General features: G+C 39.0%; 1 protein-coding gene across 1 annotated transcript; it reads right to left on the bottom strand.

Annotated features, from left to right (window-relative positions):
* Nucleotides 1-7,592: 7,592 nt before the first annotated feature.
* On the bottom strand, nt 7,593-11,156 carry LOC134584683 (oocyte zinc finger protein XlCOF7.1-like). The gene is made up of 2 exons (XM_063440536.1): nt 10,863-11,156; nt 7,593-9,297 (listed from the first exon to the last, which is right to left on the bottom strand). The coding sequence occupies exon 2, from the start codon at nt 9,231-9,233 to the stop codon at nt 7,593-7,595; it is 1,641 nt and encodes a 546-aa protein (XP_063296606.1). The 5' UTR covers nt 9,234-9,297; nt 10,863-11,156.
* Between the last annotated feature and the right edge of the window lie 2,492 nt (nt 11,157-13,648).

Genomic DNA, 13,648 nt, shown 5'->3' on the forward strand with positions numbered 1-13,648 from the left:
CAGTTTCAGGAAATAACGGAAAAGCTAAAGCAAAGTGAAGAAAACATCTCAGCTTTGGAATTTGAAAGCAGAGCATATAAAGAACAAAATGAGCAGCTGAACAATCAAATGAAACAAATAGAAGGAACATTAGGAGATCTAGAAGATCGCTCAAGAAGAAACAATCTGAGATTAAGAAATGTGTCAGAGGCAGTTACACAAGATAAAATACCTGAGTACCTCGATACCTTATGGGCAACATTTAATCTAGATCTGTCGACCCTAAATGCTAAAATGGAGAGATACCATCGCTTAAGCAAACCTAGATCGATCCCCCAGCAATTGCCAAGAGATATAATAATCAATTTTCAGTCCTTTCAATTTAAGGAAGCTGTATTACACGCAGCTCGAACAAAACAGATCAATACAGAAAAATTTGGAGACATCAAGATATTTCAAGATTTATCTTTCTATACGAGACAACAAAGAAAGAAATTTATGACGGCTACAAGCTCACTAAGAAGTTTAAACATAAAATACTCGTGGATCTACCCCAGCAAAATAAAGATCATTACAGAAGGAATACCAGAGACATTCACGACTCCATCTCAGATTGAAGAATGGTTAAGGAAGAAAAAGAAATAACTGTATAAAATGGATAAGGAAGAGAAAAGCGAGGGAGAAGAAGGGAAGAAGAAAAAGAAGAGGAAGCAAAGTCACTGAAGACTAAAAAGCATAAGAAGAAATAAATTGATCTAAAGAAAGTCAGAAAGTAACAAAGGACGCTGATACATCTAGGCTGAAATTATAGAGAATAGACTGTAAACAAAGGAGAAATCAAAATAGAGAAGAAAGCCTAAGTTAAAAGATAGTCACGTATAGAATAGTCAACTGTTTTTTTTTTTTTGTAAAAAAATAGAATTGATATTTTAGAAGACACACAGAATTTTTGTGGAGAAAAGGGTACACTTAGAAATACAAAATGCACACTTGTAATTAAAGAATGGAAAGTTAGAGGGAAGGAAAGAAAAGAGAAGAAGAATTTATTATATTAATGTGGGGAAGTAAAGTACATTTTTCTTTTCTCCCTTTTGCACAAAAGAGAAACACAAAATTAAAATAATTGAAGTGCAGCACAAGGTAAAAATAGTAAAAGTAGAAAATTATTGGTGTGAAAAAGTTAAACAAATATGAAACACAGAAGAAAATAGAAACACAGAAGTGTTAAGAAATAACTTATAGTTAAGAATGTAAATAGAAAGTATATATACACGAATACAGAAAAAAAAAGAAAAATGAAAGGAAGGATAACCACGTAAAAAGATTTTTTTTTAATTTTTTTTTGTGTGCGGTGTTTATTAAGGGTTTAAGGGGTAATAGAGACGAACTAAAAAGGGATTAAATGATCAAAGTAATTAAGGGAAGACACCAGAGAAAATAAGAGAATAGAATATACTTAAGACAATTGTCAGGGCTTAGCCTCTGTTTTGTTTCTGTTTCTGTTTTTTTTTGTTTTTTTCCTTTCTCCCAGATTTGGTTCCTCCATGTTCGAGCCTCCCCTGCCGTAACCTGTAAAGGTTAATAGTGGGCATTATGACCCGCCAAGGAAATTGTTTTTCGACTCTCTTTAGAGTCTTAGGAAAGAGTGGAAATATACTCCAAGTACTAAATATACTTGTAGTGGTTTCATTTATGTATTGTGATGTCTATTTTTTGTATTGTCCACGAGAGCTCACTAGTTTAATAAAAAAAAAAAAAACAAATTTACGAAAATGGTTAAAATAATAACATGAAATATTCAAGGATTAAATATCCCGCAAAAAAGACAAGCCTTTCAAGAGTATTTAAAAAAGGAACAGGTTCAAATTGCTATGATCCAAGAGACACACTGGCGTAAACAAGACGAAAAAAGATGGATCAGTAGATCCTTTCCCCAAAAATTTGTTCTTCTAGAGAGGAGGGAAAAAAGGAAGGGGTTGCAATATTCTTTGCAAAAGATTTAAAAATAAACATAAAATTTATGGAAACAGACTTAGAGGGGAGATTCATCATTCTAATAGCTACCATTAATGACGAACTCTTCACTCTAATTAATGTTTATCTGCCCAACAAAAATCCCATGTGTCTATTGAGAAAAGTATTAAATAAGGTTGAGAAAGTAGGAGTAGGATTAAAGATATACGCAGGGGACTTTAATTGCATACAAGATCCCTTGCTAGACAAGTTCTCTGAAAACCAAACCATTTGGGAGTTACAAGTTCTAAAAAACGCAAGGATTTTTAACAACTTGATGAAAAGAGAGGCCTTATTTGACATATGGAGACTTAAAAATCCTGCAGTGAAGGAATTCACGTTTTACTCCTGGCCTCATAATTCGCATTCGCGAATAGATTTTGTTTTTGGAGATTCTAAACTGATACAAAGAACAAAAAAAATAGAAATCATACCAGTAATATGGTCAGACCATGACAGTGTGTGTCTGGAACTAAATAGTAATAAAGTAAATTGCAGTAAGAATACAACCTGGAGGCTAGATGAATCAATATTATCAAATAAAGAATATAAATCCTATATAGATAAAATGACTACTTGCTATTTTGAAGAAAATAATAATGGACAAGTAGAAAACGATACTCTATGGTGTTCGTATAAAGCAGTAATAAGGGGACATTGTATAATGCTTAACAAATTAAAGAACAAAGAAAAAGGTGCAAATGTTCAAGATCTCTATATCGAACTGTATAATCTAAATAAGAAAAACAATACAAACCCAACAAAAGAAAATCAGATAAAAATAGAAAACATCAAATCTGAAATCCAGGAAAAAACCTATGAAAAAATTAGAATAAATATGCATAAACTTAAAATCAAATATTATCATAAATCTAACAGAGCTGATAAAATAATGTCGAATATGCTGAAAAAAAGAAATACACTTAATAGGGTTGATAAAATAATAACAGATGATACCATTTTCCTTTCCCCAGAACAGATAGGGAAAGCATTTAATGAGTATTATGCTAATCTATATAGTCATTCAGTAAATACCCCTTTAGAAATAATAAAATAATATATATCAGCAAAATTGAATAAAATAACAGAAATTCAAGTAGATAATTTAAACAAAGAAATTACAGAAGAAGAGATCAATACAATAATAGATAAACTAGAAAATCATAAAACGCCAGGTCCGGATGGATTTGGGAACAAATTCTATAAAATAATGAAACTCCAACTGACAGGTTACCTAAAAATTACTTTTAATACGGCAGTTAAAAAGGGCAGATTCCCAGAAGAAATGCTTAAAGCAAATATTCTACCCATACTGAAACCAGGGAAAGATCCAACTAAAGTTCAGAGCTACCGCCCAATATCATTAATAAATGTAGATATAAAGATATTTTCTGCAATTATAGCTAGTAGATTAAAAGAAGCTATGAAACAACTAATACATCCTGATCAAACAGGTTTTGTTTCAGACAGAATGCCAAGCAATAATATCAGACGTTTGATAGATGTACTAGATATATCACAACGTAGAGAAAGTCCCATGCTGATCCTGTCTTTAGATGCTGAGAAAGCCTTTGACAGGGTCAGCTGGGACTTTATGAAGATTACTCTAGAAGAACTAGGTATACAGGGATGGTTGCTTGATGCAATTTTAGCTTTATACAAAGACCCTACAGCGAGAACAATTGGCCCTGGCATATGCTCAGACTGGTTCAAATTGAACAACGGGACCAGACAAGGCTGCCCGTTGTCCCCTTTACTGTTTATAGTAACTATAGAGGTGTTAGCTAACAGAATTAGAAATAACGAAAATATTAAGGGATTCACAGCAAGCCAGAAAGAACTTAAAATATCTCTCTACGCAGATGACACTATTCTATTTTTAAGTAATACGTCAACATCAATATCAAATGCAATGACAGAAATTGAAATGTACAGTGCAGTATCAAATTATAAATTAAATAAAACAAAATCAACGGCTGTATATATCAATATGTCGAAGCAAGAAATAGATGCTTATCAAGAAACATATAATTTTATTAAAGCTAAAACGTTCCCATATCTAGGAATCAAAATTAGCAGAAAAGTAGAAAACATTATGAGAATAAACTTCATGGATCTTCTAAAAGAAACTAATAAGAATCTGAAAGAATGGAGAAAACTAGAAGTATCTTGGGGAGGAAGAATAAACATTTTGAAATCATATGTTTTGCCAAAATGGATCTATATGTTTAGAATGCTTCCATTGGAAATCCCGAGTGCATGGTTAACAATGATTAACAATTCCTTCTCTAATTTTGTATTGCGAGGGAAAAAACCCAGGATTAAAAATGAAATACTATCAAGAGGAATAAAGAAGGGAGGCTTGGGATATCCAAATATAAGAAAATATTATGAGGCTGGGATTATAATGCATGTCATGGCTGGACAGATAAAACAAAATAAAGAGGAAGTATGGTGGTGGACAGAAGTAGAATCTGGTCAAGTAAGAGATCCTCTAGACTTACTCTGGACAACAAAAAAATGCAACTTATCCAGATCATATATTCTAGGACAGATTATTCCAATATGGAAAAAAATCGATTTGGTAAATAAAATATTTGATTTCCAAAAGTTAGACATAATCGAAATAAATATGGAGAATATTTCCCTAAAATCTTGGAAGGAAAAAGGAATAAATACTTTAAAAGATCTGACTAAAGAGGGTAAAATCAAACCCTATAAAACGTTGATAGAAGAGTTTAAGTTCTCTGCTAAAGATGTATATACGTACCTTAGAGTAAAATATTTTTTGGAGAAAGTGGAGTTAGTAAAAGAGGGTAAAATGTACGACATTTTAAAATCAATTTTATACCAGAATAAAACAAAGCAGCTGTTCTCTAGATGTGTTAGAATGTTAGTCCCAATGAATGATTCAGTCCTAACAAGCGCTGTTAAAAAATGGAACATTGAATTAAAAATAAATATAGAATTAGACGAATGGATAGCTATCTTACAAAAAATCTATAAATATGTCCATTCCTTTATATTGATAGAAACACACTTCAAGTTGGCTTACCAATGGTATATGACTCCAATTAAAATAGCTAAATTTGATACATCCATGGACTCAAAGTGCTGGAAGTGTAGAGAGGAAAAAGGAAATTATATCCACATGTGGTGGTCATGCAAAAAAAGTGATAGTTGTAGGGCAGTGGGCTCAATTTATCACCCATACACTGTGTGGAGTAAAAATATTTCTAAAACCTGAAACAATGCTATTACACTACCAATGGCCAAACTTAAATAAAATAAATCAATTTTTAATTATTCATTGTTTAACAGCCTGTAAAATAATAATAGCAAGGAACTGGAAGGGAGATACCGTATTTAACATCAAATTAATAACAATTCAGTTGATTTACCAAATCAAAATGGAAAAGGATCACTGCAAGTTTCTGAATGATAATTTGAGCCTATGGGTAAATTGGGAAAAAAAATTACTACAAATGTAATATTTGAAACCATTGATACCATTTGAAAAAAAAAAAAAAAAAGAAGTAAAATTTGAAAGTATGTGGAGCTCTAGTGGGGGGGTGGGATGTGTTGTGTTTTGTCTAAGTCTTTATGTGTATGAATATGAATTTTTAAACATGTTTTTGTACAATGAAATTATGGTGATAAAATTAAAATAAAAAGAGAATGAAAAAAAAAAAAGCCCCTACCTACCCCTCTCACCCTAAAAAATTGTGAGGGGGAATAAAATTACTACCCTGTAAAGTAAAATTCAACTTACTATTCAACTTCTTCTTTTTTCTAAAATCTTCATTTTTCAGCCCCAAAAAAGGCCAAATAAAAAGCCATCATACCCGTCGAACTTAAAAATAAAATAAAAAACCCGAGCGCAAAAAACAATTAATCCATCTTCACCCATGGAGGGCTCCGCGCAGACTAGGGTTTTAACATATACCCTATTGTTACTTGAAAAGCCTGAGGAATGCCGTTGGGGTACCACATGCTCATTTGTTATACCTCCATGCACTACAAAAATAAAGAATTTAAAAAAAAAATAAAAAAAAATGTATGCAGCTTCCAAATGAATCTAAAATGCATGCTGTCCAGGAGGTGGGAGGGTCTGCTAGGGAGGGTGTGCTGCTGATTGGCTGGAATGTGTCTGCTGACCGTGAGTCACAGGGTCAAAGTTTACTCAATGATGACGAATAGGGGGCGGATCGAACCGCGCATGTGTTCGCCCACGGCGGCGAACGCGAACACGCTATGTTTGCCAGGAACTATTCGCCGGCGAACAGTTCGGTACATCACTACTGGCAAACAGCTCGTCCAGCCTGGCCTCGAGGTCAGATTTCTTTGTCTCGAGCACACGTGGCAGCGGCCATTTTGGTCGCCATCTTGCCAGTGGCAGTTTGCTGGTTGGGGGTATGATTAAGGCCACTGCCATCTTCTGCGGTCCGTGTATGCATGTGGTACTCACTGGCGTGGACCAGGATAACCCTCACCTGGTCCTAAGGGGGGGAAGAGGCCCAATGCTTCGGGTGCTGCAGTGTTGGGTGAGCCAGGAGAGCGGCCATCTCTTCTCCGCTCTGCATGGTGTAGGCCCCAAACCTCTGGTTTCCCAATGGGCATTTGAACAGGCGATGTGTCCCCCGGTACCCCTGCCTCCATATAGCAAGGTGAGGTGCGGTGGGGTTCTGAATTAGGCAATTTTCCCACTGTTTTCTGCCGAAAATCAGGTTTAGGCTCGGGAGCTCACAGAAAGCATGTCTGTTCAGCTTCCCGGTCAGGCCCCGCCCCCTATAGGACCATTTTTGACCAAAAATTTTGGCAGCCAAAATTTCTGCAACCGATAATAGCAACCAAGCAACTTGGTGGGAAGTAGCAGAACAGTTACTTTCACATGCCACAGTCTGAGGAGATGGGTTTTGAGGGACTTGATCTTCCAGAAATGTTTCCATGTGGCTTTGGCTGCAACACCTGTTAGCTCTGAGTCCTGAGTGAAACTTATGAATGCTGTTGTTTGGGTCACAAACCGAGTCTGGGGTTAGATAAATCAAACTATGGGTGAAGAGGCATGCATACATTAGGTGAGAAAATTGAACCAATCAATGGGAGAGATTAGATACGTGAAATTGATAAATGGGGAACATCAATTAACCAGACAATATGTGCAATAATTCTAACACTACCAAAAATAAACAAGCATTAAAGAAAGCAAGAGTTGTGCATGGAAGGTACAGAAGTTTTCAAATTTACCAGTAATAGCAAAGGGGAGGAAAGTAAAGAGGCTCTCTGTAGAGTTAACACAATCACAATACCAATGCATCATTTACACATTGCTACTGTCACAGGTATTATTTATTGTGTCAGCATAAAAACAATTCACAGTATTAGAAGTTTTATTCCCATGTTAATTCATAAAGATATTAAAAATTCTGTGTGCGTTAACTGATGTTTAACAAAATCTGGTTTACTGACAAAACTATTTCTCCATTCTGTACGTGTGAATTCTCTGATGTGTACTAAGCCACATTCAGAACATGAGCAAGGTTTCTCTCCTGTGTGAGTTCTCTGACGTATTACAATCGCTGATCGCCAGCGAAAACATTTCATCCAGAACATGAAAAAGGTTTCTCTCTTGTGTGAGTTCTCTGGTGTCTATTAAGATTTGAGTGAACACTAAAACATTTACCACATTCAGAACAAGAGAACGGTTTCTCTCCTGTGTGAGTTCTCTGGTGTGAAACAAGGTTTGAATGGCTGTTAAAACATTTCCCACATTCAGAACAAGAGAACGGTTTCTCTCCTGTGTGAGTTTTCTGGTGTGAAACAAGGTTTGAATGGCTGTTAAAACATTTTCCACATTCTGAACATGAGAAAGGTGACTCTCCTGTGTGGATTCTTTGATGTTTCACTAAAGTTGAGTTACAGCTAAAACATTTACCACATTCAGAACATGAGAAAGATTTGTCTCCTGTGTGAGTTCTCTGGTGTGAAATAAGGTTTGTATGCCTGGTAAACCATTTCCCGCATTCAGAACATAAGAAAGGTTTCTCTCCTGTGTGAGTTCTCTGGTGTGAAATAAGGTTTGTATGCCAGTTAAAACATTTCCCGCATTCAGAACATGAGAAAGGTTTCTCTCCTGTGTGAGTTTTCTGGTGAGAAGCAAGGTTTGAATGGCCGTTAAAACATTTCCCACATTCAGAACATGAGAAAGGTTTCTCTCCTGTGTGAGTTCTCTGGTGTGTAACAAGAGTTGAGTAATGGCTAAAACATTTCTCACATTCAGAACATGAGAAAGGTTTCTCTCCTGTGTGAGTTCTCTGGTGTGAAATAAGGTTTGTATGCCTGGTAAAACATTTCCCGCATTCAGAACATGAGAAAGGTTTCTCACCTGTGTGAGTTCTCTGGTGTGAAATAAGGTTTGTATGCCAGTTAAAACATTTCCCGCATTCAGAACATGAGAAAGGTTTCTCTCCTGTGTGAGTTTTCTGGTGAGAAGCAAGGTTAGAATGGCCGTTAAAACATTTCCCACATTCAGTACATGAGAACGGTTTCTCTCCTGTGTGAGTTCTCTCATGTCTTACAAGGTTTGAATGGCTGTTAAAACATTTCCCACATTCTGCACATGAGAAAGGTGTCTCTCCTGTGTGAATCCTTCGATGTTTCACTAAAGTTGAGTTACAGCTAAAACATTTACCACATTCAGAACATGAGAAAGATTTGTCTCCTGTGTGAGTTCTCTGGTGTTTAACTAGACTCGAGTTTAGACTAAAGCATTTCCCACATTCTGAACATGAGAAAGGTTTCTCTCCTATGTGAGCTCTCCAATGGTTAACTAGATCGGAGTTACCTATAAACCCTTTCCCACATTCAGAACATGAGAAAAGATTCTCTCCTGTGTGAGTTCTCTGATGAGTAACAAGAGTTGAGTAATGGCTAAAACATTTCTCACATTCAGAACATGAGAAAGGTTTCTCTCCTGTGTGAGTTCTCTGATGAGTAACAAGAGTTGAGTAATGGCTAAAACATTTTCCGCATTCAGAACATGAGAAAGGTTTATCTCCTGTGTGAGTTCTCTGATGTTTAACAAGGTTTGCATGCCTGGTAAAACATTTCCCGCATTCAGAACATGAGAAAGATTTTGTGTTTATGTTTACTATCTCCTTTGAAGACATATAGGATTCTGAAAGAATGCTTGAGCTTGGAGAGTTGGAATCCATGGTCTGTTTATTAAAAGATTTCTTCATAATCTTGTTTGTGTATTTCTTTTGTAGTCCTGTTCTTTAGAAAAATTTCTGCTGCTGGAAATATCTGAAACAAAATTTAATGGGAGTTACAGAAAATCTGTCTATAAAGGATTGTTTACCATACTTAGAAAAACTGACTTTATTTTCATGAAACATCAGAAATATGACTATGAAACATTATGGTGATTAAGTAAAAACAAAAAAGGAAAATCAATCACTGTTCAGTAGATATGCTGAGGTACCTTTTACCATAGTCCACACTATGATTGTAAAATAGTGTATTGTATACTTGTAATGATGCACTAATGAATTACCTTTACTTTATTTTATGATTTTCCACTTGCAGGGAGACTGCCTGTCAGCACAGACAGTCCCCCTGCAGGCAGATACACAGGCACCTATTGCGGTCATGTGATCGAGTGATCAAGTGGCCGCGGGATCCTGATCTGCCGCGGAGAGACTGTCTGGACAGACAGGCAGTCCCCCCAGACCGGAAGAAACGCTGATCGCCGCCGGTAAGTAACCGTAAGTACGGTTCAGGACCGTCATCGGTCCTCAAGGGGTTAACATTTAAAAAACAAATTATAATAATAATAATGCATATATTATTATTTTTTTTTTTTTTTTTTTTTAAAGAAACAAAAAAAATGCAGTGTCAATGTGATAATGCTCTTACATATAATATCACATATCTGCTATATGAAAAGTATAATAAAGGTGACATTACTGTCCAAAGCCCCCTCACATCTATTTTATAGAATCTATACTTTTATGTGGTCACCTTCAAAGGGACCTCTGAAACCGGGGGGCTGAGAGGGGCGCTCATCCCAAAAGGAATCCGATTCCAGACTTAAAGAAAAAAAAAATGATAGAAAATGAATCGTGGGAACACCCAGAACATGCATTTTTGTATATAATCTTAATTTACAGATAATATATGCCTTAAAGACATACATAGGATTTTTAAATAAATATACAGTATCTTTGAAAATAAATCAGTGTAAAAAATAAAATAAAATTTGCTTAACAGATTCAAGTACAAGTACTTATAGCATAAACTTTACAGAATCCGTTTACAACAAGCAGGTTTAGTATAAATGCAAAGTTTTTTTTCTATTGATTAATGCCCAAGCTCATATAGATAGAGATGATGTACGTCTAACTCCTGAAAAGGAATATTGGTGGCCCAATATGGGAAATACTGTGGGGTTTATGTGTTTAATAATCGTAAGCATTTGCTTATTGATAACTAGGCCACATTACTGATGTACTGTTTATTGAAATATCAATACATAAGGTACCTTTTGAATTACTATATATTGGACATTTGCCAACATCTCATGGTTATAAATAGGGAGAGAGAGAGAGAGAGAGTAGAGGAGAGAGGAGAGGATAGAGAGAGTAGAGGAGAGAGAGGAGAGGGAGAGAGAGGAGAGAAGAGAGCGAAGAGAGAGAGAGAAACTTGAAGGAAGGGTGCACTCTGAAGTCTTCCACAATTAAAGTAGTGTTTATTTAGACATTAAATTACACAAGTGCTCGATCAACGTTTCGACCCGTTCGAGTCTTTCTTAATATCAATGTGACATACAGCAAACTGTAAATATATAGAAAAGTGTAAGGTGTACTTACCAATAATGAGTTGACCTCTCCTGTTCAGTACGGACCCGGAAGCGATTGCAGCGAGTCACGTGACTTACCAAAGCATGGAGAATCGAGATAACCTAAAACAGAGGAGTATATTGAGGATCAAATATAAAGGACTGGACCTAGGAGTGGTATACAATGAACACTAGTTTCATAGGCGGTTCTCTAATTAGGCAGTTTAGGTGGTCGCCTGTGTCGGGTCCTCTGTCATTGACCGAGGACCCGACACTAGGAGGGGACCCGGCAGCTTGCTTAGTATGTCGCCGGGTGCGAGGCCCCTCGGTGCCGTCTGCTCAGGTGGAGGAGGGCGCCCGTGGCCGCTGGTCAGAGCTGCAGACCATGTATCTCCGCAGTGTACAGAGCTGCAGACCATGTATCTCGCGACATCTGACCAATCAGAGCATTGCCACAGGTTTCCATGGCAACGCTCTGACCAGGTCTTGCAAAATACATGGTCTGCAGCTCTGCACACCGGATATCACCACCAGAGAGCCCACTGGATTACCAGGGAGCCCACACTGGACCACCAGGGAATGACAGAAGGTATTTAGTCCACTGTCAGGATCGGGACAGGGATCCAACACGCAGAGTACAAACAGGTACTAGGTACGTATACCGGACCTTAGAATGGCCGGACTAACGTAAGGAGTAAGTAAAGAATGGTCTAGAGGCAAGCCGAGGTCGAGGGAACGAGAGAGCAGGTAAGCGAGAGACAAGCCGAGTCAAGGGGTAATAGAGGTAAGCAAGGTAGAACAGACAAGCCGGGTCAAAACCAAAGAGACAGATAAATAACAAGAGCACTCTAGTGACTAGACAAGCTAGAACCACGACAGGACAATGAACAAATGTAGAAAGCCCTACTTTATACCCTGGTTCCAGATAGGTAATCACGCCCCCGACGAGTCCTGATTCGTACTCGGGACTTGATTGACAGGTCGGAACGGGTCGTCGTCATGACGTCGGCTACTGAGCGCCGCGTCATAAAAGGAAGTGGATCCCTCGCGGCCGGCGTGTAAACGACCGAGGGAACCGCGAGGAACGAGTGATTCAACCCCTTTGAGAGGAAGAACGTCCAAGTGTCTCACCTCCGCAGAGGTAGAGACAGCAGGTACCCCGACAGTCCACCCTCCCTCACACCATCATCCACCTCCCACACATTATTAGCCCCCCTCCCTCATACCATCACCCACACCCCCTCCCTCACACCAACTAGCTAGGCTCGTGGCTGCCCAGGAGAACGCTCTCTCCTGCGGATGTCTGAGTGTGGCTATCCACCGGAGAGAGGGGTACGCACCAGCAGAGAATCCCTGGGGCTGTGAGTCAGTCTCACGGCCGCAGGGTTTCCGCTGGCCGCATGGAAGTCTGTGCCGACCAATGGGAGAGGGAGCGCCCATTAAACTGGGTTCATGCCATTCTCCTGTTTGTTCGGCACTAGTAAAGCGCGGATTGGAAGCCGTCGGGAGCAGGCAACCAATCAGAGAAGGAGCGCTTGTTTAAACTGGGTTTCGCGCCCTTTCCCTATTGGGAGTCGAAACCCCCCTACTCCCCGAGCACACCAATTGGTGCAGTAGAGTTTCGTGCCCTTCCTTTGGATTGGGCGTCGAAACTCCTTCCCCCCCGAACGCTGATTGGCGCGATTTGATTCACGCCCTTTCAGCTGATTGGCTGTTGCTTGGTTTAGGCGCAAAGTTTGAATTCGCCGGACTAGACCAAGCAACACCATAGAACTAATTTCAGGGATTTACAGAGCTTGAGCCCCAGACTTTCAACGCTGATGTCTCCGGCTCTGTACATCCGATCGCCCCGCTTCTTGGAGGGATCCCAGATGGGACCCGGGGCTATCTAGCCATGTAAAGTCTAACCCTGTAACCCTTCCCTTCCAGGGACGAGGAGCCCAAAGTGTAACTCCCTAAATGTAATGTGATGTAAAGTGTATCCCTGTGTACTGCTTGGTATCTCCTAAGGCGGGAGATGGCTATCTGTAACCCAGCCCCCTCCTGCCTATTGTGTAAAATGGAGACCCCCTGCGGAGGTCTGTGCATTAAAGAAGCCTGTATTCAATAAAGAGTGTGACTCAGCCTGGTGAGAGACAGGAGACAGTGTTTAATCCTCCAATTGTGTCGTATTGTTCTTGGAGGGAGGGAATATTTAACCCCTGTGTCTGCTGTTCCAGCTTACAGGGAGAGAAGATTTAACCCCTGTGTCTGCAGTTCCAGCTTACAGGGAGAGAAGATTTAACCCCTGTGTCTGCTGTTCCAGCTTACAGGGAGAGAAGATTTAACCCCTGTGTCTGCTGTTCCAGCTTACAGGGAGAGAAGATTTAACCCCTGTGTCTGCTGTTCCAGCTTACAGGGAGGGAAGATTTAACCCCTGTGTCTGCTGTTCCAGCTTACAGGGAGAGAAGATTTAACCCCTGTGTCTGCTGTTCCAGCTTACAGGGAGAGAAGATTTTAACCCCTGTGTCTGCTGTTCCAGCTTACAGGGAGAGAAGATTTAACCCCTGTGTCTGCAGTTCCAGCTTACAGGGAGAGAAGATTTAACCCCTGTGTCTGCAGTTCCAGCTTACAGGGAGAGAAGATTTAACCCCTGTGTCTGCTGTTCCAGCTTACAGGGAGAGAAGATTTAACCCCTGTGTCTGCTGTTCCAGCTTACAGGGAGAGAAGATTTAACCCCTGTGTCTGCTGTTCCAGCTTACAGGGAGAGAAGATTTAACCCCTGTGTCTGCTGTTCCAGCTTACAGGGAGAGAAGATTTAACCCCTGTGTCTGCTGT

Source organism: Pelobates fuscus, unplaced genomic scaffold, assembly GCF_036172605.1.
Source record: "Pelobates fuscus isolate aPelFus1 unplaced genomic scaffold, aPelFus1.pri scaffold_53, whole genome shotgun sequence".
Lineage (NCBI taxonomy): Eukaryota > Metazoa > Chordata > Amphibia > Anura > Pelobatidae > Pelobates > Pelobates fuscus.